Consider the following 27,078-nt stretch of genomic DNA (forward strand, 5'->3'; position numbering starts at 1 on the left):
TGCAGGGATTTCTTTTTAGACTTTATGTTAGGTGTCTGCTACTGAGTCCTGTGTGCCAGCCATCTCTGTCTCTCTGTCTCTCTAATAGCTGGAATTTAAGAAGCACTTGCTTTGCGCCAGACTGTATTATTTGGTGGTTATGAGCACAGGTTCAGGAGTCTGCCTGGGTGGGTGCCTATCCCATCACTACCCGCTCCTAGCTGTGTAACTTAACCTCCCTGGGCCTCAGTTTCCTCCTCTGTAAAATGGAATAATACTGGCACCCGGCTCGTAGGGTGGAAGCGAAGACTAGACGAGGTAATAAATATGTAAAACAAGGTCTGACTCCTAGAAAGGGCTATATATAGTGTTAACTGCTATTATTATTATCATCATCATCATCATCATCATCATCACCCCTGGGTCCCAGATCCTATCAGAACACTGTCCCCGCTTCTGCCAAGACACACAGCACGTCAGCGTAGGCAGCTCAGGTTTTGTCCCGCCCCTGCCCTTCCTCTCCCTGTGACCCTGGACAAGCTACTGCCCCTCCCCAGCCTCAGTCTCCCCATCTGCCCAATGCGAGTGCCTGGCCCACCTTGTGCTCTGCCTGGGGAAAGCGCTCCTCCACACACTGGCGCAGCTGCTTGAAGGCGAGACGGATGGCGGGCGGGCAGCGCCCCACGGAGCCCACAATGGTATCCACGATGGGCTCCAGGTAGCCCGTCAGCAGTCCCAGGCTGGCCTCCCGCACGTGCTCCTCGGAGGGCGCACCCTTGAAGGAGATTCTCCTGGGGGAGCAAGTGGAGGGCTCCGCCTCAGAGCCTGGCATCTGCCTGCTCAAAACCCTCCATGGGCCCCAACTGAGCTCAGAGAGCACCCACCTTCCCATCCCATCTCCATGGTCTCCCCTCCTACCACCCACTGCAGCTGCTTCAACACACGGAGCTTATTTCTGTCTTGGGGCCTTTGTACCTGCTGATCCCCCTGCTGGGAATCACCTCCTCAAAGAGGCCATCCCTCCCCCACTGCTCATCATCACGGACCCTGGTTCAGTGCATTTTCAGCATGGACCTGCCAGACACACACTCCTGCCCCAGGGCCTTTGCACTTGCGGTTCCCCTTGCCTGGAACACTCTTCCAGCAGATCTGTGCACGACTCCCTCCCTCAACTCCTCCAAGTCTTTGCTTCCATGTCCCCTTCTCTGGGAGGCTGTCCCTGTGACACCCTACGGAATATCGCAAGCCCCTCCCCTGCTCCTGGCTCTTGCCAGGACCCTCCCTCACTTTATCTCCCTCCTTTCCACTGATCGCCTGCAATAACCTTCTTCTTTAGTTTATTATCTGTCTCCCCCGAGAAGAGGGACTTGTGTCCATTTTCTCCCTGCTACGAACTCAGCTTTCAGCCCAGTGCCTGGCACATAGTAGGTGCTTAACAATTGTTTCGTTGAATAGACGATGGAATAGCACTTTTCTACCTGCAATGATCTTGCTCCCTTCCTTCCTGTCCCCATGCAGGTTTAGGGTCTGTCTTATCTACCCTCAGATTGTGAATTCCATGGAAGCCAGACTGGGGGTTCTCAGCCCCACTGTGCCCTGGACCCAACAAGCTAAGCCCTGAACTAATTGTCTCTGGCATTGAATCATTTAATCCTAATGGCAACCCAATGTTAGATTAAGTAGGCTGATTGTTCCCATTTAACAGATGAGGAAACTGAGGCTCAGAGAGGTCCCCTTGCAAATAGGTGGCAGAACAGAGATTATAACTCAAGACTGCCGGTTCCAGAGTCTGCCCAGTTTCCTGGATGCTCCAGCTCCCTGCGGGCGCCCACTGACTCCCACCATCCTTGCCAGGGGTGCCGGGAAAAGCCCTGGCCTAGGGGTTTCACAGATGGACTCTGCCCTTCTGCTCAGGGCCTGGATTCAAATCCCCACTTTGCAACTTCCCAACTGTGCAAGCTTAGGCAGGTGACCTCCCCTCTCTGAGCCTCAGTTTCCTCATCTGTAAAAAGGGTCCTAATACCTGCCTCCGGGGTGGTTGGAAGGTGAGGGCAGCACTTGTTGGGCAAGGCCCAAAGTGAAGGAAAGACCCTCTCCTGCCTCCACCATGGTCCCCAATGGACTGCCCAGCAACCGGCTCGGATGGCTTGGCAGGAACAAGCCCGCCCACCCTAGCTGGAGGAGGAAAGTCCTGGCAATAAAGGAGGAGCCCATGGGCTTCCCTGGCGGTCCACTGGTTAAGACTCTGCACTTGCACTGCAGGGGGCGCGGGTTCGATCCCTGGTCAGGGAACTAAGATCCCGTATGCTACACGGCACGGCCAAAACAAAAAAAGAAAGGAGGAGCCCAGGGAGGCATGAACTGACTCCCCTGACCCCATCACTGCCCTGCTCCCTAACCCCATGTCATCGAGCGCTGCAGGATGCCACCTCTGCTCGCAGACCCACGCGGGGCCCTCCCCCAAGGGCCTCAGCCACCACCACCACGATAACAGAAATAACTAGTACTTATGGAGTATTAGTTAATGCTGGGCTTTGTGCATATAACTCAATTAATTCTCATGACAATCCATCAGGTAGATATTCACGGGGGTTTAAGTAACTTGCCCAGCAGGTGTGGCAGAGCTGGGATTTGGACCCCGGGAGCTCATGTCTCAGAGTCCTGCCCATAACCACTGCATGACACCGTCTGAGGGGCTGGGCGCTTGCAGGGGAGGCTTTGAGGTAGAATGCGGGGCTCCTGAGCAGTCGTGCTGGAGGGAGGGGTGGGGGGCAGTCGGCAGAGACCCGGCCTGACAAGGCTGCAGGCAGACAAGGGGCCCGTGGACGGTTCACCCCTCAGGCTTGGCTCACCTGGTGCGGCCCAGGTCCATCTTGCACGGGTCCAGCTCCATGTACTTCTTCTCCTCGAAGACGCGGTTAATCACCGGCCTCAGGACCTCGTGCAGGTAGGGCATGCCCACGAGCTGGGGGCAGGGGGGCACCACACGGGGCGGGGCTGAGGGCGAGGCCAGGGTGTGCCCGTGAGCGAGGGTCAGGGGGACCACGCAGGGAGAGGTTCAGAGCGAGGCGGGGGCCTGCCCAAGGGCTGGGGTTGGGGTGCGACTCAGGGCTAGGCCAGCCACCAGCCACCAGCACCGCAGCTCAGTCACCCAGTGCTACCTGAGGCTGGCCAAGCTCTGGGGTCCGAGTAAGCACTGGGAAGGGAGTTCCCTTGAGGAAGCTGCTGTCGGGCCCCCCTAGGCCTTCACCAACTCACCTTCAGAAACTGTTCCATTGACTTGGATGCCAGGGAGTTAGAACGGAAGAGGGTGTTGGGGTCAGCTGGGAGGACAGAGGGAAGTGTTTGCTGGGATTTGGGTGGCTGAATCCACCTCACCCCACCCACCCAAGGTGGGGGTCATGATTCTTCCAGCCTCAGGAATTGAGGAGATTTGCAACGTCAACTCCGTTCACAGTACAAAGGCCCAGAGTGGTTAAGTGAGCTGCCTAGGGTCACACAGCTCATGAGTAGCAAAACCAGGGCCTGAACCCAGGACCATGCTCCCAGCTGACTGGGAGTGCACAGCTCGTGCCACCTCCGACACATACAGACACAGCAGCCCCTGCCCTCTGCCTGAGGCCCCCCCATTTCTCTCCCAGAGACGCGCTGCAGACTCATCCTTGGGGAGTGATGCATGAGGGTCATGCAGGCAACTCACTGGTCCGTGCCACCTCACGCCGGGTGAGATAGTCCAGAAAGGGCCCAGCCAGGCCCTGGCCAAGAAAGAGCTTCACCAGCTTGGTGGCAAGCTCCTGGCGGCAGTCCCCCGAGGTCAGCTCCTCCAGGACAGCCAGGGGGCTGGCAGCATCTTCCTGCACAAGGACAGGAGGCAGGAGAGGTGGCCTGGGGCCCTGGGACCCCAAAGCAGAAAAGCCCAGCTAGACATCCCTGAAGCAAGGGGAGGCCATGATCCAGATCCCTGCCCACCCGCAGTGACGCACCCACCTCTGCCGGCCCCAGCACAGACTCCATGAGCAACTCCCTGAGTGGCTGGTAGTACTGGGAGGGCAGGACGCGGTCCTCGGTCAGGCGCACCTTCAGCCGAAGAGCACCCAGGCTCCCCCTGGCCAGGGCCAGATCACAGGTGAAGGAACGTAAGTATGTATGGGCCAGCGCGGTGAGCCAAGATAGTCAGGTGTGAGTACAGGTAAAGAGCATAGATATTTGTAAAACAAGACAGGTGTGGACAGGTGTGGGCAGGTGTGGCCAGTATAAACAGGTGTGAACAGATATCAACCGGTATAAATACTGTAATAATACAAGCTGAAGGTGGTACCCAACATGGTTCCAGCCCAGCCTCCTCCTTCTGCACCCACGTTTACCCAGAATCCTCCTCCGCTCTGGGAAAGGGCAGGAGGTGGAACCAGCCATTGGGCGGATTCTGCTGGAGGACCTGCGGGGGGAACTCCACCTGTGGGGGGGGACACACAGACCCTCAGCAGAGCTCTGCCCCACCCAGCCCTGGAAGAAGAGGTCGGGCTGCCCACCCAAGGAGGGGCGGCAAAGCCCCCCAAGGGCTACCTCCTCCTCCCATACCGTATCCTGAGGGCCTCCAGGGGACACTTAATTTACAGTTGAGGAAACTGAGGTTCAGAGAAGTGGAGTGACTTGCCCGAGGTTACACAGCTGCTAGAGACAGCATGTCTGGACTGAGTGTATTTTCAGCTCTGTTTAGGGACGAAACTTGCATCTATCAAAAGGCATAAAGGGAATTCCCTGGTGGTCCAGTGGCGCGGCCAAAGGTAACTAAATAAATAATAAAGACAGTCCAGAAGGCCCGCAAGCCCCACCTCCCTCTCTTTTTAAATAACAACTTTACAGAGATATAATTCACATCCCATACAATTCACTGATTTAAAGCGTGTAATTCAGTGGTTTTTAGTATATTCACAGAGTTGTGTGACCATCACCACTAATTTCAGTCCGCTTTCTATCAGTTCCCCCACCAAAAAAAGGCCTATACCCATTAGCAATCACTCCCCATCCCCCAGCCCCTGGCAACAACTTATCTACTTTATGTCTTTATAGATTCGCTCGTATTAGACATCTCATATAAATTAAATCATATAAGATGTGGGAGGTTTGGGACGGACTTCTTTCGCTTAGCATTGTGTTTTCAAAGTTCATCCACGTTGTAGCATGTGTCAGTACTTTGTTCCTTTTTATGGCTGAATAATATTCCATTGTGTAGATATACTACATTTTGTTTATTCGTTCATCTGTTGATAGACATTTGGGCTGTTTCTACTTTTGGTTATTATGAACGATGCTGCTATGAACATTAATGTAACCTATTTGGTGTGGATATAAATTTTCATTTCTCTTTGGTACACACCTAGGAGTAGAACTGCCGGGTCATGTGGTAACTCTATCTTTAATCATTTGAGGAATTGCCAGACCATTTTCCAAAGCCGCTGCACCATTTTATAGTCCCACCAGGAGTGCATAACCAAGTCTTCCTCTTATTTGCTCTAATATCGCCTCCTTTTAAAAACTGTCAGCCTTTGGAGTTCCCTGGTGGCCTAGTGGTTAGGATTTAGTGTTTTCACTGCCGCAGCCCAGGTTCAACCCCTGATTACGCAGTGCGGCTGAAAAAAACCCAAAAACTGTCAAGTCTGAGTATACATCCACTACTACTGAGAGGCAAGAAAAATCACGCATTTTACAGATGGGAAGACTGAGGTTCCAAGAGAAAGACCTTGAGCCCAGTGCTTCCAGGAGTAAGAGTTAGACTTAGATTCTGGAATCAGAGAGACCTGAACTCAAATCTTGACTCTGCCATTTCTTAATCATATGACCTTGGGAAAGCCACTTAACCTCTCTGAACCTTCATTTTCCCATCTGTAAAACGGGGACAACAATGGTCCTAGCCTCTTAACAGTGGTCATCAGGTGATGATGACCAATGAGGTGATGCTGGAGAAGCACTTAGCACAGGGCTAGCACACAGTCATCCTGGGTACTCTCATCCCAGAATAAGAATCTGGGCCCACCCTGTGACCTTGGACAGGTTCCTGCACCAATGGAACAATGGCACTCCATCACCCAGGCCTGGCCAGGGGACCTGATGAGGCAGCCTTCACATCTACCCTTCCAAGCAAGCCCGAAGATGCCCAGCCCATCTCCCCCTTCCCCCCTGGAGGCAATGGGAAGCCATGGAGGGTGTCAGGGGAGGGGGGTGTTGGGGGGGGGCGTGCTCACCATGCCCAAGAAGTCATTCTTGCCAACCATGTCCCAGTCCCAGAGCTCCACCCGCAGCGGGGATGGGGGACCTGGCATCTCCCGCAGCTCCAGCACCTCATCCCAGTGTGGGAAGCGAGTCTTCTTGATGGTCTGGGAAAGGAGGGAGTGAGAGAGAGAGCTAATGCGACCACTGTCCCCATTTTACAGATGGTAAAACTGAGCTTCAGAGAGGTTAAGTGGCTTTCCCAAGGTCACCTGATGCCCCACTCTCCCAGCTCCGCTACACCACTTACCGAAGTCTCCAAGCTCTGGCTGCCCCAAAACACACGTGCAAATGGGTCAGATGTGCCGGAGATGTCTCGAGGGGCCAGGTCCCTGGGGACAGATGAAGTAAGGGGTGGGGGGGGTCACAGGACCCTTGAGGAGCAAGACCCAAGCTGGACCTTGGAAAGGGGGTTCAGGGTAGACCATTCAAAGGCTGCTGGTTTCCAAGGCAACGAACTACCCCATTGTAGGGATCCAGTGAGGAGCATCCCTCACCAGAGCCATCCAAGCCCAGTATCTTCCTATTGACTAATGCTACCCTACGAGGACACACTACTATGCCCCTAGTATCTCCCTATTGACTAATGCTACCCTACGAGGACACACTACTATGCCCCTAGTATCTCCCTATTGACTAATGCTACCCTACGAGGACACACTACTATGCCCCTAGTATCTTCCTATTGACTAATGCTACCCTACGAGGACACACTACTATGCCCCTAGTATCTTCCTATTGACTAATGCTACCCTACGAGGACACACTACTACGCCCCTATTTTCTAGGGAAGGAAACTGAGGCACCGAAAGGTCAAGTTGAACATCACAAAGCAGCAGGTGAAGGTGCAGTGAGGAGGGGGAAGGGAGCCTCAGTTTCCCTGGAGCCCCTGGATGGGAGACCAGATGCCAGATGCCAGGGTTCAAAACCTGACTCTCCCATTCACTGGCTGGGTGACACTGGGAAAATTTACTTCACCTCCCTGAGCCTCAGTTTCTTCATCTGGAAAATTGGAGTAATAACAGACCAACGTCACAGGGCCAAGGGTTAAATGTGACAATATGTGTAAAGGGCTCAGCATAGCAGCCGGCAGGTGGTAAGTGCTCAGCTCACTCATTCACTCAACAAACACTCATGCCCACACTGTGCCTAGGACGAAGAAAAGGCATGAAGCAGGGACCGCCTGCCTCTGGTTGCCATGACAACTCAAAGGCTCACCCCAGTCAGCCTCTCCCACCCCTCCTTCCCAAGGTCCCCCAAATCCAGGGACATTCCCACACACACACACCCAGGGGCTGCTTGTTTCCTCCCGCTGCTCCTCTCCCACCCCTGCTCGGCATCCAAAGCCTTCTTTGGTTTCCTAGGAGCCAGCCTAGTTGCTAAGCGACTGCAATCAGTCCCTCTCCTGCTTGCAAGGATCCTGCACAGCTTTGTGGCTGGGGAGGAGGTCATAGGCACACAGCAGATGAGGTGTCCCTGCCCCATACTGAGTCCTTTTGTTTGTCCTATGCCTGCCTGCTACTTCATCCAGACTCCAGGGAGCCCCAGCTGGGGACAGAAATCTGGAGGTTGTAGGAGAGGCACAGAGAGGGCAAGATAGGGCTTTAAGGTCACAGAGCAAACTAGAAACAGAGATCCAGCCCAACCTGGGCAAGGACTGGCCTAAAAGTAAGGGTCGAGGGAGTAAGGTGTTGAAATAAAAGGCAGAAAACAAGATAGGAGATGGGAGGGAAAAGAGGAGTGGAAGTATTTAAGGAAATAGAGGAATGGGGGAGCTGAGAAACAGAGAGGAGTGATAAATAGGCAAGAAGGAAGATGAATATCCCAGAAGCTGCTGCCCCTGGAGGTTCATCTGTGGGTTTTACTGGTCCTGCATCCGTCTTCCTTCTTATGTTTCTTTGGGACAGGACCTATCCCTCCCTCTCTCCCAGTCCACATGACTTATGTGAGTTGATCCCTCCTTCCACTACAGGAATGGGCTTGGAACTCAGGCCTGACCAGTCAGAGTCAGTGTAATTGGTTTAGTGATAGGCATGTACCCCAGATTGGGTCAATAAGAATTAGTCCCAGGATATTGGTTGGAAATGGTGAAAGACAGAAGTTCTTTCTCCATTGGAGCTGCCAAGTTGATAGCATGCCAGTCTGGGGCTTCTGGGGTCATCTTTGCCCCTACCTGGGGGAGAGACTGTCTGAGGATGAAGTTAATACAAAAGACATCCAAGGAATCTATTTCTACAGAGTCCTGATGTCACTGTTGGAGCACCTGGATCCAGCCATGCCTGAAGCTACATGCCATTCATACAAGCCAATCTGCTTAAGCCAGTATGAACTGGGTGTCTATCACTTACAATTTGATTAATACACCTCCACACTCATCTGTCTGGTCATCCTGAGTATCTGGCCTTTGGTTGCTAGTCACTGGGGCCCCAACAAAGATTTTGTTTGTGCTTTAACCCAAGAAATTTGCAACCTGGTGAGCTTGGACCGTTTGCCTGCCAAGGATCCTGGTTGTGAGCCCAGAAGTGTGCCAGGAGAGAGGTGGTCTCAAGGCAGGAGGACCCAGTGGATTTCTGCTCAATCCCAGACCATCCTCCCATCCAATCCCCCATCATGACCATACCTGGCCTGGAGCACGTGACAGCGAAGACAACGGCCCCTCACATCCTCCAGCATCTGCACGGCCAGGCAGATCTCACCCTGCACCTCTGCATCAGGGTCCACATGGCTCAGGTTGATCCAGCTATCAATTCCTGGAGGGCGCAGGCACTAACATTCATTAAGCACCTACCGTGGTCTAGACAGTGCATTAACTTAAAAATTCAATTAACATTAAAAAGGTATTGAGTCTTGGACCTCTCATGTTAGCTTTCTGTTGTAGGTACTGTAATTATCCCTACTTCCAGATGAGGAAAATGAGGCACAGCGAGGAAGGAGCTTTGCCCATGATCCCACAGCTAGTAAACAGCAGAGCTAGGATTTAAACACAGGCAGTATAGTTCTAGGGCCAATGCCCCTAACCATGTACTATCACACTCTTCATCCTGATACATAAAGCCCCGCATCATTTAGTCCCAATATACTCCCCCCTCAATAAAAACCTTGGGGGCTTCCCTGGTGGCGCAGTGGTTGAAAGTCCGCCTGCCGATGCAGGGAACACGGGTTCGTGCCCCGGTCCGGGAAGATCCCACATGCCGCGGAGTGGCTAGGCCCGTGAGCCATGGCCGCTGAGCCTGCGCGTCCAGAGCCTGTGCATCCGGAGCCTGTGCTCCGCAACGGGAGAGGCTGCAACAGTGAGAGGCCGGTGTACCACGGAAAAAAACAAAAAACAAAAAAAACTTGGACATTCCTATCTCTGAGCCTTCATTCAGGCTCTCTGCTTGAATCAATCAAGTCAATCTTAGTCTCAGTCTTAACCTCTCCCTCTCTCCTTCTCCCTCTCTCTCATTTCCCTCAACACTTTAGAGATATTGTTCACTGACTTCCAGCTTTGATTGTAGTTATTGGGAAGTCATTTCAGTCTAATAATTGATCTTGTGTGAATAGTCTATCTTTCCCAAGTTTAAGGACTATGGCTTTGATGTTTGCTGCAGTTTCCCCACAATGTGTCTAGGTAAGGATTTTTTTTTTTTTTTTTTTATCCTGCTTAGTACAGGTTGTGCTTCTCCTGCTTATGGACTCATGCCCTTCCTTGAGTTTTGGAAAATTACAGGTGGTCAATTTTTTTTATCATTTCCTCTCCCCAGCTTTTTCTATTTTCTGCTTCTAGGACTCCAATTAAATGAATGTTAGACCTTCTCAGTTATTTTCTATGCCTTCAACTTCTCTTTTATACTTTCCTTCTCATTTCTCTGCGCTAAGGTTTAAATAATTTCTTTCTGAATGAACGATCTGCTGTTGAACTCAGCCACTCAGTTTTCAGTGTCAACAACTGTACTTTTTATCTCTAAAAGTTTGATTTGGTTCTTTTCCAAGTCAGTCTATTTTTTTAAGGTATTGCTTTAATTTATCATGGTTATTGCTGGCCCTTTCTGGTGATTAACTTATTGAATTTTTTAAATTTCTATCATCATAAATACAAAATCTAAAGCCTTTATGGGTCTAGATCTGAGGGCCATTGTCTCTGCTGATTCTCGCTCATGGTGGCATGGCACACTTCCTTGAGTGTGTGGTGTTCTTTGATTGTGAAGCCATGCTTGTTGGAGCTCACTCTGTGGGAAATTCAACGTGAAGATGCTTATCCCTGGAGGGCAGTGGTGGCTGCTTATTCTGGAACCTTTTAAGGGTCTCAATCTAATGGGGAATTCTCAGATACAGTAATATCTGCCTTCCCCCTAGCCTAAGATTCAGTCTGTTTGTTGACTGTGAGTTTGATATTGACATTTACTTTCAGGGAAATCCTTCCTGATTTCCTTTCTTGTTGCTCACCACTCCCCGTTAGGTTTTAGCTCATGATTTGCAGGAGGTGGGGGGAGGAACGCTGAGGGATTTTTCCTTCTTTACATCCTTCCAACAGTGTATTAGGAATTGCATGTAATTCCGGATCTCACTGTTATGTGGCAGGAGGGCCCTTCTGAGGATCTAGTTCCCTCATGCTGCTGGAAGTGTAAGTTGCATCTCACCTCTCTAGCTCCACCGCTACCCCCAAGTCCAGGATGCCATCAGTTTTTCTCACTTGATTATTGCAACAGATAGCTAATTGATCTCCCACATCTACTCCTGTCCCACTGTGATCCCATATCCACACAGCAGCACAGAAACCTTCTGAAAATGTATCTAATCTCTTCTGTCAGTGCATCCTCTGATATTATGGCTCCAATCTCTTCACTGTCTTACTCAGGGACCATCGATGACTCCCTAGTGTCTCCAGAAGAAAGTCCAGACTCTGGCCTCCTCCCCAATCAACCCCCATCGAGTATTCCATCTGGCCTGGCTCACACCTGACCTCAGAAGAGGATCCATGGAGATGTGCCTTAGCATCTTTGCCAAAGCATCTTTAAGAACTAACTCATTCCCCTTCCTCCAGGAAGCCTTCCTTGACCACACTAGCCCTCACTGCCCTCTATCATGCCAGTGATGCCTCACATACCTCCACCCCACATTGCAGTCGTTTTAAAAAATAAAAGGCACCCACAGACACAAGACAGTTTCGATTTTGTCTTCCTCCCTGTTCTGGGTAAATGTGTTTTATTTTTCTATCTGTCCATAAGTTCCTTGAAGTTAAGCCTTAGATGTCATTAATTTAATTCCACCCCCTTGGGTGGATGTTTGAGGCACACTGGGGACAGCTCAGTGGACAGGTTAAGAACACAGACTTAGGAGGCAGGCACAGCCTGGTGTCAATTGCCACCTCTGCAACATCTAGGAGGGACAAGTCACCCCACCTCTCCAAGCCTCACTTCCCATCAGCTGTGAATTTGAGATCATTCTGGTGCGTACTTCATTTGGTGTCGTGAGGACTAAATGTAAAGTACTTAGCATTGTGCCTGGCACGTAATAAGCCCTCATTAAACAGGAGTGATGATTATGATGATTGGCACATAGGCTGTCAACTAACGCTCACTAATGAAAAAATACATTATTATATTATTCAATAAATGGTGTCAAGACAAGTAGTAGTCATCTAGACAAAAAATAGTAAAGTTTAGTCCCTACCCCATACTTTGTATCTGGGTAAATTCCAAATAGATGAAAGGCTTAACTGCAAAAAAAAAAAAATGGAAACAAAAAATAATTGTCTTAATCTTAGGGTTGAGAAAGCCTTTTAGGTATCACAGAAAATCAAAAGCCAAAAAAAATTGTTGACTACACAAAAAGAAACAAATTTTCTTCTGGAAAAAATTGTAATCAAAGTCAAAATATAAGCCACAAGGGAGAAAAACATTTTGCAGCTAATATGACATTTTCCTCACATGTAAAGGGCTCCTACAAATCAGTAAGAAAAGGCAACAACTCAGTGGGTGAACAATACACATACAATGTGAATAGACAATAGACAAAAAAGGAAATAAAGTGACTCTTGAATATATAAAAAGGTCTTCAATCTCACTCATAGATTCAGAACTCTAATGGAAAACTGATGAATTCATAAAAGTGCTAACAAAAGATCAAGATGAAAAAAACTTAATTACATGGGACTCAGTGAACTGATGAGGATGATTATAATTTCTGTGACTTTCTGTTTGAATAAAAAAAAAAAATCTCACTCATAGAGAAATGCAAAATAACCCACGCTAAGAGGCAATTTTTTTTTACCTATCAGATACAAGATCCAAGCGTTTGGTATTTGTTGGCAAGGGTACAGGATGGGTTAAACTGTTAACTCCTCCAGGGAGGGTAACTTAATTACTATAATAACTATCAAATGTGCTAAGGTGGGTACGCTTTGATCCAGCAAATCCACCTCTAGGAATTTATCAAGCTGATTGATGTAACTTGCATATATGTGTGCAGTCACGTTTGTACAAGGCTAGTCATTGCAGCATTGTTTGAACTAGGAAAAGACTGTCAACAACCCAAGTGTCCATCACGAGGGGACCAGACAAATAAATGACGGCACAGCCAGCACTGGGTGGCGCAATGGAGCGCCACGGAGTCATACGAAGATCAAAGAATGCGGAAGCTCTGGGGACACCATTAGGGAAAGATCTCCAAGGTACATGGTGAAGTGAAAAGACAGGGTACAGAACAGATGAGTTTCATAGGCTACCATTCCTATAAGCAGAGAATAAAAACACATATAGTATAGAGTTAAGATCACAGACTCTGGGTCTTCCCTGGTGGTGCAGTGGTTGAGAATCTGCCTGCTAATGCAGGGGACACGGGTTCGAGCCCTGGCCTGGGAGGATCCCACATGCCGCGGAGCAACTAGGCCCGTGAGCCACAACTGCTGAGCCTGTGCGTCTGGAGCCTGTGCTCTGCAACAAGAGAGGCCGCGACAGTGAGAGGCCCGCGCACCGTGATGAAGAGTGGCCCCCTCTTGCCACAACTAGAGAAAGCCCTCGCACAGAAACGAAGACCCAGCACAGCCAAAATAAATAAATTAATTAAAATTAAGATCACAGACTCTGGAACTAGACAACTTGGTTCAAATCCCAGCTGTCCCACTTAATAACTTTGTGATCTTGGGCAAGTTATTTAACCCCCTGTGCCTCAGTTTGTTCACCTATAGAGTGGGCATAACAAGGGTACCTATCTCTTAGGGTTATCACGATAATTAAAGTGAATTGATACGTGTAAAGCACTTAGAAAGTGTTCAGCATACAGTAAGCACTATATAAGTGTTTGCTGCTATTACTATTGTTACTTGCTTGCATATATTTAAAATGTCCCTAGAAGGACATACAAGAAACTGACAACACTGAGGATGAGAATGGAGTAGCTGGGGGGACTTCCCCGGCAGTCCAGTGGTTAAGACTCCCCGCTCCCACTGCAGGGGGTGTGGGCTGGATCCCTGGTTGGGGAACTAAGATCCGGCATGCCGTGCAGTGCGGCCAAAAAAAAAAAAAAAAGAATGGAGTAGCTGGGGTAAGAGGGACAGTTTCATGGCTAATTGTATCTTCTGAATATTGACCTATGTAAATAAGCTAACCACTCAATACACGAACTAAATTAAAATGAAAAACAAAAGCAACAACCAAAATAATTTTCCCCTGAAGGCTCTGTGTTGCCCCGTGCTGCTGGCTACGCCCTTACAACTGCCACCCGCTCTGCCCTCTGCCCGACTGGGGGCCAGTGCCCCTCACCCACCTCGGGGGTCAGCTGTAATGGCCTCCCTGCTCAGTGAGATCTTGCCTATGATGTCGTCGTGCCTGCAGAAAGGCAGGCAGATGAGGGTCCAACTTAGCGACCCCTGCCCCGCCCGTGGAGAGGTGGAGGCAAGGCGTCAATGGCTGGGTGGGTGGGTACTGTGTATTGGGGTGTCCCGCCTTCCCTCAGATGCCCAGGCTTGGGTCCCCAGCACACACACCCCACGGTATCCTCGTCCAGCACATAGAAGGCCAGATGGTGGAAATCCAGGGGCAGGTGCACTGTGTACTCCTCCCCCCAGAAGGGGCTCAGGCTTCGCCAGATGGTTGCTGTCCTGCAAAAGGGGACATGGGGGGCTGGGGGCCTTCAGGCCACACAGGCAGCAGATACCTGGGGACACACACACACACACACACGGATCCAGACACATACACACCCAGAGCTACTCAAATACACTCAAATACAGCTACAAACACACACACTCATACACTCAAGAATCCAGGCATGGAAACACACACAAATACACACACAAACCCTGACCCTCACACACCCAGGGACCTCAACACACACACACACACACACACACAAACACACCACACACTCCCATGGGGATACACACTGAAACAGAAATATTCACAGATATACCAAGGAAGCCAGAGACACAAAGAGACACATTCACACATATACAGATATACATATGCATCCTCAAAATTTTCTAGAAACACATATCTGTGTGTTTCTACATATAGACACGTGCAGACGCACAGAGAGAAAACAGAAACATTCACACAGAGACACAGAGAAAAGAAATGCCCGAACATGGAGACACACATAGACCCACAGACACACACTCACATACAGAGGGTGATATGCAGCAGAGATACACACGCAGAATCACACTGTCACACAGTAACTGACAAGACACACAATTCCATCCATCCATTCATTCATTCACTCCATAAACACTCACCCTGACCTATGTGCCAAGTCTTGGGGGCTATGGAGAATCAGAGGAAGAGGTGCCAAGGTCCCCACCCCCACAGAGCCTGGCTCAGCAGACTGGTGTTCCCTCCTGAGCCCTTGTGACACAGTGAAAGAAGTTCTGTGATGGGCTAGCTCAGTGGTGCCCACTGGGGTGAGGACAGGAGGGGTCAGGAAAGGCTTCCTGCAGGAGCTAGCCAGGCAAAGCAGGGAGAAAGGATGAGAACAAGTATTCCGCATGGCTGGAAGAGCACGAGCACATGCAAAGGCCCTGAGGCAGGAATGGTGAGTTTGAGGAACAAGAAGATGGTGGTTGGGAGGCAGGGATGTGTGAGGGACCAGGAGACCATGAAGTCAGCAGAGGCCAGAGCACTCAGTAAGCAAGGGGAACCCCAGGAGGGTCGGGGACCAAGACAAAACCAGAAACAGACACACATACATCTTCACCCCAACACCTCTGCAGATGCACTTCCCTTTACACAATGGGGAAAAAAGAACCTACTTTGCCCAGTGAAGACACACCAAAATTTACGGTTGCAAAATTTGGTCTGCACACCTGCCACTGTCTTCCTCCTTCCTTCCACACATCCTTCCCCAGCAAAGAGTATGAACGTGGACACACACACACACACACACACACAGCCCAGGGCCCCCCCATCGGACGGACTCTTCTCTCCAAACACCCTCTTCCCGCTACCCTGACCTCTTCCCGGCTGGAAGGCCCCTCAGGCTCCCCAGCCCCCGAGCTGAGAAGCTCCTCAGAGCCCAGAGAGGGTGAGAGCCTGGGGTCACACGGAAAGTCAGTCTGTGGGTTTGGGGGTGGTGTCACAGCATGTGATAAGGGGCAACACAAGCACAGAGAGAATGATGGGGGTTGGTCGGCTGGTGCGCTGCAGGCTACCCTTCTCCACCCGGGCTCCCTGCCCCCAGCTCCCGGCCCATCTGGACCAGAACTGGTGCCAGGAGGATGCTGAATCCTGCTGTCTCCATAGGAACCGAGGCCTCAGCCGCCGGCCCACCCACACCCTTCAGGCCTGCGGGGGCTGAGAGCCGTCCTTCAGCCCAGCACAGCACAGCACAGCCCGATGTCTCCCCAGCCCGAGACTCGCTCACACACACCAAACATCTTCACATCCTCACATGTGTTCACAGTGGCGCCTGTGTACCCAAATAAGCAGGCATTGGTGCACACGTGCATGTACACGGCAGCCCACGTGTGCACACACACGTATACCCCCCCCACGCTGGTACACAACATGAACCTCTGAGCCTGCACACCCCCAGGGACACGCACCAGTGGTCGCAGGCATTCACACCAGCCCTCCGACACCCCGACACACACTCACAAGCAGGCCCAGCCGGGCGCACATGCACGCCCCCCACCCCCCGCACACACACACGTACACACCCCGGTGCCCGCAGCACCCAGCAGGCCCGGAACCAGCCAGCCCAGCCAAGCGTGAGATGCCCATCCCCGGGGAGGCCACTGCGGAAGGTACAATCTGGCCGCCACTGAGTCAGCCCCAGGACGCCAGCAGGGACATCATCAGGACAAGGGGGAAGGGGGAAGATGTCGGCCAGTTGGTGGGACCAGATGGAGAGGGGAGCCGGCGCCCCCTCTGTCTGGGCCCATGGCCAGGGTACAAAGCACCCACCATCAGGCCCGCGAGTACCCCCTTGGGGTAAATGTTGCCCTCCCCCAGGTCCTCTTTTCAACGTGAATTCTTGTGCCTGGACTCCCCAGGTCAAGATGGAGCCCCGTCCCCTGGCCCTGCTCCCTTTGCCCTCCCCTCCTTACCTGGCCACCACTTCGTCGTCCACTTTCACTATGCAGTAGGGGTCACTGCTCCCAGACCTGCGGAAGGAGGAGGTTTGGGGAGCGGGCTTGGGGGAGCAGCCCTGGGTGGGGATCCCAATCTGCCTTCATTTTACAGATGGGGGCAACTAAGGCCCAGAGAGGGGAGGGGATTTGCCCAGGGTCACACAGCAAGTTCAGTGGAGGCAGGACCTCTGGGGACCAGCAGACGATGTCATGGCTGTCCAGCCCACCCACTGCGGACCTCCTTGAATGGGCCCTGGGCTTCCACCCAAAGAAATAGAACATTGAGACATGAAGCCAGAAAATTTGGAGTCCCGGTCACAGGAAGCCCGAAGCGGTGGTCCAGAGCACGTGCTCTGCTGGGGAATCATCCCTGGCCCCAAGTTTACTAACTGTGGAACCCTGGCAAGACCCCTTCCCTCTGTGGGCCTCAGTTTCTCTGCTCCGTAAGTTGGGTGTAATATTTTCACATACCCCCTAGGGCGGTTGGAGGAGCTAAAGAAGCTAATGCACGGTGCGATGCATCATGGGCGACCCCAGAGCTTTCCCCACAGGTGCCTGAACGCCACCCTCAGGGTAAGCATTGCCCTCTCCATTGGGAGTTTCCCTGGGACGGGACTCCCCGTAGCTCAGCCTTCAGTGAGGATGGACAGCTGCTCTCACTGCAGGCACAGACCAGGGCACCCAGACCTCAAAACTCAACCAGTAGGAGAAATGGGCTCCATCCCCTTGAGTAGCCATGAGCCATAGGCCAACCAAAGCCAGTTCCAGCCCCGCTTCATAGTAAGAGTTACTAGTCCATCCCAAGCTATCGACCAGGGGCCCTCATCTCTTTCCCCGACCCCCGCCCCCTTCCCATCGCACAGGCTTCCTTTGTCTTCCACTAAGCTCAGTCCAGCCTCAGGGCCTTTGCACTTGCTGTTCCACCTAACTAAGACACCCGCTCTGTTCCTGATCTTGTCATGGCTGGCTTCATCCTATTATTCAAACCTCAGCCCAAAAGTCACCGCCTCAGAGAGGTGGTCCTTGATCACCACTGTCCTCCAACAGTAGACAGTGCAAAATTGATCTCCGATCCCTCTGAGCATGTGAAATCATCTTGCTCCGTTTCTCTCCGTTTAGTGTCTGTCTCCATGGCTACCTGCAACTTCCGAAATCTGATTTCCTGGGGGGAGGAGCTGTATTTCCCCACCCTCACCTCCTCCCACCACCACAGAGTCAGAATTCGAACCCAGGTCTGTGGGGTTCGGCACACATGTTCTTCACCAATGCCTGCACCCCAGCTCATGATCCCTTGTCCAAATGGCCCCCTCCCCTGACACCCCAGCCCCCAACCTCTCTCTGTCCCCTCTCTCAGCTCAGTTTGTCACTCATCCACAAATGCCTCGGGGATTCCCAGGAAGAGGGCCGCTGGCACCGGGAGCTGCTCCAACCTCGTCTGCTGGCTGAGCCCTCCCCATGCCTCGGTTCCCTCTGTGGACTCTTTCCTCTAGTTCCCTCCGCCGGGTGTACCTTCATTTCCCCATCTGCTCTCCATCCCTGCACACCTCAGACTGGTTGGTGTCCTGTGTCCCTGAACTCCTCTCTGGGTTCTACCTCTGACCTCCCTTCTGCGTAATGCCCCAGGCCTCGGTTTTCCCATCTGATCTATCCCAAACCCATCGGGCTCAGTAACCCTGCGAGCCTCAGTTTTCCCATCGGGCTCCACCCCCCTGGATGCCCGTGGCTGGTAACCCCCTCTATCTCATTTCTCTCTCTGGGTCCTCTCTCCCTGAGCTTCTTTTAGGCGGGCTCCAATCCCTCAGTTTCCCCAGCAGCAGACGTGGGGCAAATGGGCTGGGATCCATAGAAAAGGGCTGGGAGCCACGCCTCCTCCCATCTACCCGGCCTGACCCCTGGGTCCCTCATGGGAGCCAAGCACGTCAGCTCCAGGACTCTGACGCACAAGGGCCTTATCAGGCTCCTATCAGGCAGGGGCAACAGTGGCGGAAGGGAGCTGCCCCTTCCAGACCCTCAATCTCTCTAGACCCTTGGCCTCTCCCACGGCTCCTGCCCCACCTCAAGCATGGGAAAGCAGGCCCATCTGCCGTTGCCTGCCCAGTCTGGTTGGGGCATGGGGGCAGTCAGGGTTCAAATCCCAGCTCTGTGACCTTGGGCAAGTGACTTTGCCTCTCTGAGCCTCGGTTTGCCCATTCGTAAAATGGAAATGCTAATAGGACTGCAGGAAGTGTTAAACACAGGACCTGGCCCATAGGAAGCCGTCAAAGACGTAACAGCTGCTACTATTAACGACAGAAATAACTCTCAAATTATCAGCTGAGGCCTCCTCCCAAGCCAGGCCCAAACCCCCTCAAACCTGGTGAGGCTTCAGGAAGAATCTGGGCCCTCTCCCTTAGGAGAGGGAAGAGAGGACATATCCATCTAAGAGTCCCCACAGGTGTGGAGATCCCAGCACGCTCTGAGGGAGCCCCTCTGAAGGGCACCAACAGCCAGGGAAACTGAGGCAGTGTGGCTGGATCCCCCACTGGGGCTTAGTCACTCTCCTCTCTGGTTCTGGGGCATGGCCCACCTCAGAGCTCACCTTGGCCCGGGAACTTGGGGGAGGAGGGGTGGCCAAGAGACGCAGGGACCAGGTATGAGTCAACTCCCTCCCCAGAAGAGGCAGAGGGAGCCCTGCGAGCCATGTCCAGGTCCAAGGACAACATCCATCACTCTTTCATGGCCCTCACCCAGGACTGGTGGAGGGGCCGGAGCAGCTGGCCAGGTCAGCAGCTGGCAGGTCCCCACTCCTGACCTCACTGCCTCGACAGTTCCAGAATCACTGATTGTCGGGTGCTCTGAGAGGGCATCTCATAAGAGGGGAATCAGGGGGCTTGTCCAGATGCTGCATTTGCACAGCAAGCGAGCTCTCTGCCTTCCTCAGGTGCGTGTTTTCTTGAGGTCGCTGATGAGGATGCGGGGAGCTAGAACTGCTCTGTGCACTTCCCCCTTGGCATAGCTGCAGGGTTGGGGAGGGGGGATGTTCATGAAGTCAAAGGCAGGATACTCCTCACCGGGGGCCCACAGCTGGGGGAGTCAGAGCATAGCTAAGCCCCAGCCTGTGCGAAGCCTCAGAATCCACGGTCCTGCTCACCTGGCCAGCAGGTAAATGCTAAGAGGTTCTCCACCCTCAGCTGCATGCGGCTTGGAGACTCCTGTCCAGGGTTTCCATTGCCCAGATGGGAAATCCAAACCCAAACAGGACTAGGTTCAAGGTCACACAGCCAATGTCCTGCCAAGGATCCCACACCTGTTTCAGGTGCTGACACCCTTAGAACCCCTTCTGGGCTCCAGGCCAGGCAGGAGGGGGCCCCCTCCCCCCATTCTGCTGATTCGGCAACTGCTGACTCAGCCCTGAGGGAAGCACAGCAGAGGACTGGTACTAAGGGGAAACTGAGGGTCCTCCAGCCCCATCGCACCTGCCTAGGGAGGGGGCTGCAGGGGGAAGTTGGCTCTTCAAGCGGCTTAGCATCCAGGGAAGGTCCCCATTGGGCTGGGAGCTGCTGGCTGGGGAGCTTAGGGTTTTGGGTCAAGAGGACCCCAGTTTCCCCCAGGCCTGGCCGGTGGGCCACTTGGTGACACTCTGCAAACCTAAATACCAGATGCACACAGAGGAATCCTGGGGCCACCTGGATCCCAGGCCCTCTGGGGCTCCTCCCCAGGGTTCTCTTAACAGGTGCCCACCCAGGCCTGGAGAAACCCCACCTCCAACATCTGCCTGGACTAAGAAAGAGAGCCCCCCACCCCTAAAGCCCCTCCCCAGCTCTGACAGAATCCGACCCTCTAATCCCCAGGGCTGAAGCCCCGGAAGACCCCCTTTAGTACGTCCCAGGAACAAAGACACCCCTTTCCTGGGGGCGGGGCGGGGCATCTGCTAAGTCTTGGTGTCCCCTCCCACCATGAAGCGATGGGCGTGGGGCCTCTCGCCCCATGAAGGTGGATCTGCCTCAATACTCGGTCTCAGACAAGAACCCCCGCCCACTTCACCGACCTTCCCTGGCACGCGGAATGAGCGACCCCCGCCCCATCCCATGCCTGGAACGCCCCCCATCCCCGACTGGCCCCGGGGGTACTCACACGTCCTTGGCGGGCAGCGCCCGGCCCTCCACGACACGGACATTCAGGGAGCTGCTCTTGGCCATGGCGCCCAGCCCCAAACTTTCCGGCCAGGAGGACGTCCAGGTTCCGAGGCTGTACCGCGGCGGGGAGGGCGTCTACGTGTCACAAACAGCGAGCCTGGCACCCTGTCCCGGGATCCCAGCGCCGCCTGTCCGACACGCGGGTAGCTGAGCGAGAGGTTTCCGAAGGAGGAGAAAGGACAGGTGTCCGGGGAGGGGGCGCCCCCGCCAGACTCTACAGGTAGGAGCTGGGCGCCGAGCCGGCTGAGCGCGCGGTGGACACCGCCAGCCCTTGCCTCCTAGTCCAGCGCTCCCGGTGGGCAGGCGGGGAGGACAGGGGGCGGGAGGGGCGGCCCAGGGCCCTCCCCGCAATCCCGCCTCCCGCGGGGCACCCCGCCCGCCAGTTCCCGGGCCCCCTCGCGCGCCCTCTGCCGGCACCCCAGCCAAGCGTGCCAGAGCGCACCGGCCTCGGAGCCCCAGGCGCCTGGAGGCTGGGACTGCCAGGTGGAGAGCCGCCCACGGCCATGATGGGCGTGGCCGCAGGCTCCTAGTGAGTTGGCATCGGGCTCAGAAGACACAGTATGTCCCCTGCCTGCCCTGCCTCCAGCACGTTCACACCTCCCCGGCTCTCCCCTGCCTACCATCCCGGCGCCGCCTTCTCGGTCCGACCTCGTTGTCCCATCCCGGAGCAGTATCGGAGATGGCGGGAGGCGTCGCTAGAGAGAGTCACACCCTCCCTGGGGGTCCTTTTCAGAGTCAAGGGAGGGGCCGCGAACATCCCCTTCCATCTCTTTTAGTTTCCAATTAAACGCAGACTGTGCGTGTGGCAGATCCCGCGTCACTGGCTGGCACTGCGGGGGAGGAAGCCGCGGCCGGAGGGGGAGGGGAGGGCTTGAAGATCACCACGGCAATGATAAAAGTCATCTACAATTGTTTGAACGCTTACTGTGTGCCGGGCACTGTTCTAAGCGTTTTACAAGGATTAGCTCACCTTCGTCCTCACAATAATTCTATGCATTACTTACTATTGTACTAGTCCCCCCGCCCCCTTGTATGGATACACAACCTGAGGTTCAGAGGGATTAAATAGCACTCGGAAGGTCTTACAGTCAGTCATTGATTTGCCTCTCTGGATTTGAATGCTGACTCTGCCATTGGTAGCTGTGTGGTCTTGGGCAAGTCTCTTAACCTCTCTGTGCCCTGGTTTGGTTTTCTCATCGGTTCATATGTTATTATAGTATCTCGCTCACAGGGTTTTGAGAGAATTAGATGAGATAAAACAGATATGAAGGAAGCAGATACAGATCTCAGAACACCGACAGGCACATAAGAAGTTTTCAGAAAGTGTTTGCTATTATTATTATTGTTCTTCAAGGCATAGTTCAAATATCACCTCTACAAGGAAGTCTTCCAGGATGTCCTCCCATGCCAGGCAGAGGTTTTCTCCCCTTTTTCTCTGCTCCCACAGCTCCAGGTTTGCACAGTTTTCGAGTTTTAAATGTGATAATGTGACTGGAAAGGCCTGTCCCGGACAGATACACACACACTCTCTCTCCCCATGAGTTTGTTGTTTACCTGTCTAAGAGTTCTCAGAAGGGACTCTTTCCGGTCAGGTCAACCCAGGGCTGGGCACCAACGCGAAGGCTCTACTTACTGATTTCAGGAGTCAACGCCCAGACTGGCAATTCCGGAAGGGCCCTGCCCAGCCACAGGAGTAGCCCCGTGATCTGCTTCCCCGTCTCCCTCCTTGACTTCCCATCCAGCACCCCAGCCAGGCTGGTGAGGAATTCAGATCCCTGGAACTCTTTCCCTGGCTGGCCTCCATCTGGTGAGTCCTTCCAAAGTCTGGGCCTCAGTTACCCCATCTGGGAAATGGGCCTAGCAGGGCTGGCCCCAAGGCTTAGAAGTATTGCAACATCCTTCAGCAGGGTATGAGGGGTGATGCACCATTGATTCCAGAGCAGTGGTAGCCCTGAGGGAGTAGTTAAAGCCCTCCCATAATCTTTATCAGTTACCCCAGATCCTCAGGAGGGGAAAATGGTACTTGTTATGCGACTGCTACTTCAAGACAGGTGTCCTGCCTCTCCCCGCCCCCACTCACCTAGGTGGGAGCTTGTGGCAAAATCTTTTCTTCTTAAAAAGAGACCTCAGATAGGCTATCCAGCCCCCAGGGACCCTTGATGGAACCTGGGGGCCTTGTCCTAGGGCCACCTGGGATGCCAACCAAACCACCACCAGCCATCTTGGCCCAACTTCCGGAGCTGAGCAGGAAGCCACATTCCCAGACGCCCCTCCCCAGGCTCCCAGGGGGGTTACAAAGGCTATGGACTGTGCCAGCCAGGCCTCCAGGGAGCTAGCTCTGTCACCTATCCAATATCCAGCGTCTGGCCCTGCAATTTGCCTGGAGTTGTGGCCACAGTCTCCATACTTTCCAAATGGCCTGGCTACCTCCTGTTGTTCTGAGAAGCTTTGACCTGTAACTGGCAGAGGGTTTGAGGTCTCCTAGGGCAGTTCCTGTCAAGGAACCAGAGGGGGAAATGTGGCCCAGAGGAGTGTGACCTGCTAGAGGCCATTTGGGAAAGAAGAAGACAGGCTCCTGAGAGCCCAGGCCTGGGCTGTCACGTGGAAAGGGTCTCACCTTTCTCGTGAGATTGTTGTAGAGTTAATCAAGACGGCTGTGTAAGGCACCTGGCATCTTTCCTGGCACATAGTAGGTGCTCAAGAAATGGTTAGCTGCCTCCCCTTCCCCATCCTCTAAGCCTCTTCAAGACAAACCCACTATCATCTTCTTGTCAACTCTGTACAGTCTACCGCCCACGGGATGCACAGAGCAGGTGCTTCGTAAAGCCAAGTGGGAGGAGATACTGGGCTGAGGATTTAAGAGCAGAGGTTTTAGCGTTCAGCCAACCTGGGATTGAATCCTGGCACCTACAGGTATGAGCTGGATGCTCTTGGGCAAGTGAGTTACCCTCTCAGTGCCTCAGTTTCCTCATCAGTAAATTGGGAATAAAACCAGCGCCCACCTCATAGGCTGGGTGTGAAGATGCGATGAATGAAACGTCAAACGTTCAGCACAGCCTGGCATACAGCAAGTGCTCATAAGTGTCACGGCCGTAATGGAACATCCTGATCCCACCACTGGGCCTGACCTTGAGCCCCACTGGGTGACTGAGCTCTGAGGCTGGGTCCTAAGGGCTCTGTGGCTGGGGCAGAGCACCAGGCCCAGCCCTAAATTCCACGGATGGATGGAGCAGCCACACTTCAGTGGAGCCAGTGCGGCTCCAAGTTGCTGAGCTGGGGGAATCTGGGGGTTTGCATCCCAGCTGTGAAATCTGATAGCAAGATCTCAAGATTGGGCTCCTGCACCCCGATGGGCCTCACTACCGAGGACGAGTCCCACCCCCTTCGTCTGAGATGCTGGGCCTGGGGCCCAGGGAGGGCTCACAGACACAGAGTGGAGAGGCCTCCTCATACCAGAGTGGGGATCAGGCCTGGGCACTGACAGGGCTGTGCTGAAGCTTGCGCCTACTGGTCCCTGAGAGCCGGCTGCGCCCACGCCCTTCCAACCCCGTATTCAGCAATGCCGCATCAGGAAATTGAAATCAACCACAGGAGGAGAATTTGCACCATGGAAATCAGCAAATAAACACTACGATTTGTTTTGGAGAGGCAATTTAACAACACACCACTGGGTCCAGGATTCCCTGGCCGCATGGCCCTCTCGACCCCATTCCTGAAATCAACACCTTTAAGATTTTATTCATATTACCCCCAGCCCACCCCCTGATCCTACCTTTGCCCTATCCTTCCACCAGGAAAGCCTTTACATCCCTTTATCTATCTATTTCCTGGTTTAAGTCCCACAGATACAATTAAATAAAAATTAGGACGGGTGGGGTGAAATAAAGTGCAGATAATGTAAGAGCAGTGCCATGGAACACTAGATAGCTGTGTGGGTTGTTTTCAATATTTGTTTATTTATTTGGCTGCGCCAGGTCTTACTTGTGGCACGTGGGATCTTCGTTGCGGCATGCAGGATCTTTAGTTGCGGCATGCAGGATCTAGTTCCCTGACCGGGCATCGAACCCGGGCCCTCTGCATTGGGAGCACAGAGTCTTAGACCACCAGGGAAGTCCCAGCTATATATAGCTGCAAATGGCATTATGTTCTTGAACACTATTTAATAACAGGAAAAGTGCTTTAAAAAAAAAAAAAAAAGCACGTCATAGGGAATTCCCTGGTGGTTCAGTGGTTAGGACTCCGTGCTTTCACTGCCAAGGGCATGGGTTTGATCCCTGGTCTGGGAACTCAGATCCCACTAGCAGAGTGGTGCAGCCAAAAAGAAATGCAAGTCGTGGGAAAAACACAGTATATACAACCTTATATAGGCATGATACTGATGCCATAAAGTATTATATATACATATAAAATTCTTTTCTTGTATTATTCCTTTCATATATATAAAATGTTTACATATTATATATGAAATTCTCTTCTTATTTAACAGATGTGTATTGAGCACCTACTATGTACTAGGCAGTGGGGATACAATGAGGTACACACAGCCCAGCCCTGCTCTCATGGGCTCTCAGGAGGGTGATACAGACAAAAGTAATGGGCAGCTAGGAACAGACTCTCAGTGGGCAGTACGAAGTGATATGTAGACAATATAGCAAGCACAGAACTGGAGGGCTTTCTCTGACATAATGGCATGTGCTTCTTTTTAATCAGAAATTATAATCAGAAAATAATTCATACTTCCTCTGGTCTCTGAAAGCCCCGCTGCCCTTGCTTTGTAGCTCTGCTCACAGCCTCCGGGAAGCCTGGAAGGTGGCAGGGAAGGCAGTGATGACCGCCCCCCACTGCCTGCCTGTTGGCACCTCTCTGTGACCTTGGTCTCTTGTTCTCTTGTTTTGTGGGGATTTACATGCTTGTCTTATCTCCTAAATGTCAGGGACAATGACTGATTCATGCAGTGCCTCCCACACCAGTTGGCACATAAGAAGGACTCAAAAGACACTCTCTGGGTTGCATAGTATCCAATTCCCCTCGAGGGCTGGAATCTGGCCTCTCTCCTTGTGGCAATGGTCATATTCCTTTTTACTTCCTTTCTCCCCACGGCGCCCTAACACTGCCAACTCACCACCTCTTCGCTACACCTTCACCCCCAAAGCGGGAGACAGACCCCTCCTCTGGCTCCGCAGACCTGTGCATCTCTAGACGTCGGTTTCCCCTGCTGGGAAGTGGCACCATCCCTTCTGAGGCCACCAAGATCGGGACAAGACAGACCAACCCGGGACCAGTTTGGGGGTGAGGAGCGTGTTCTTTATCTCGGGAACACAAAGCCTCGTTGGTGAGTGCCAGGCACGATTCCAGGCAGGAAGCCACGTGGGACAGGAGGCGGCAGTGGGAGGAGTGGGCAGGATTTCCAAAGCCCCTCTTGCGGGCTGGCTGCCAGGAAGCAGGGCCTGTAAGTCCCCTCCTCCCACAGCCTGAAGACGAGGTGTGCGTCTGCAGGCTGCACCCCGGCTTCCTCCTTCCTCAGCCCTACTCCACAAAGTGCCCTCCCCTGCCCCCGCTTTGGAATGGAGAAGTAGGAAGGGGGAAGCTGCCCAAGCGTGAGACTGGGGGTTGGGGGAATGCGGGGGCGGGGAGAGTGGATATTTCCAGAGCTTGTGGCTTTGTGGCCAAGGGCAAGGCCAGCTGAGAAGTTGTGTCTTGCTGTCACTCAGCAGCTCCGCCCACCCCATCCCCCAGGACATGGAGACAGAGACAGGGGGGAGGCCTGCCTCAGCAGCTTGGCAGGGGAGCCCCGGAAGGAAGCGTTTGGAAGCAATGCCCCATTTAACAGAGAGGAATGCTGTGGCCTGGGGTGGGGAGGTAGATCCACTGGCCGCAGAGCTGAAGCCACAGCTCCAGCCTCTGAAGACAAGTGTGTAGGGACCTCACCTCCTCCAAGCCATGAGCAGTTCCAAAGCAGGGATGGGTTATCTCTATATAAACACACTCCAGGGCCCAGCACCTCTCAGCCTGTGTGCTCTCGGAGGAGTCACTTATCCCCCCTGAACCTCCATCTCCTGTTTGTCACTTCTAGCCCAGGTATTGCCCTTCCTTGGCCCTGTGCAGTCC

The 27,078-nt window shown here is 53.1% G+C and overlaps 1 protein-coding gene across 7 annotated transcripts in view; it reads right to left on the minus strand.

Moving 5' to 3' along the window:
* The window catches only part of RASAL1 (RAS protein activator like 1), a 30,711-nt gene extending 9,470 nt beyond the window's left edge, over positions 1 to 21,241 (minus strand). For 6 of the 7 annotated variants that reach the window (XR_009521679.1, XR_009521677.2, XM_060028130.1 and 3 more), the window contains exons 1-13: positions 20,909 to 21,241; positions 16,772 to 16,828; positions 14,213 to 14,326; positions 13,993 to 14,054; positions 8,867 to 8,996; positions 6,497 to 6,578; positions 6,222 to 6,353; positions 4,344 to 4,432; positions 3,967 to 4,084; positions 3,680 to 3,833; positions 3,238 to 3,302; positions 2,832 to 2,944; positions 578 to 770 (exon numbers count right to left, since the gene is read on the minus strand). Coding sequence is in view for 5 of the 7 variants with exons in the window: in XM_060028130.1 (XP_059884113.1) it covers positions 578 to 770; positions 2,832 to 2,944; positions 3,238 to 3,302; positions 3,680 to 3,833; positions 3,967 to 4,084; positions 4,344 to 4,432; positions 6,222 to 6,353; positions 6,497 to 6,578; positions 8,867 to 8,996; positions 13,993 to 14,054; positions 14,213 to 14,326; positions 16,772 to 16,828; positions 20,909 to 20,973 (1,374 nt within the window). In the remaining 2 variants the exon portion in view is untranslated. Of the gene's footprint in view, positions 1 to 577; positions 771 to 2,831; positions 2,945 to 3,237; positions 3,303 to 3,679; positions 3,834 to 3,966; positions 4,085 to 4,343; positions 4,433 to 6,221; positions 6,354 to 6,496; positions 6,579 to 8,866; positions 8,997 to 13,992; positions 14,055 to 14,212; positions 14,327 to 16,771; positions 16,829 to 19,925; positions 19,988 to 20,908 lie in introns of those variants that run through there. The other variant, XM_069541310.1, reaches the window with a different exon arrangement.
* Between the last annotated feature and the right edge of the window lie 5,837 nt (positions 21,242 to 27,078).

This window comes from Delphinus delphis, chromosome 13 (genome assembly GCF_949987515.2).
Source record: "Delphinus delphis chromosome 13, mDelDel1.2, whole genome shotgun sequence".
In the NCBI taxonomy this organism is placed as follows: Eukaryota; Metazoa; Chordata; class Mammalia; order Artiodactyla; family Delphinidae; genus Delphinus; species Delphinus delphis.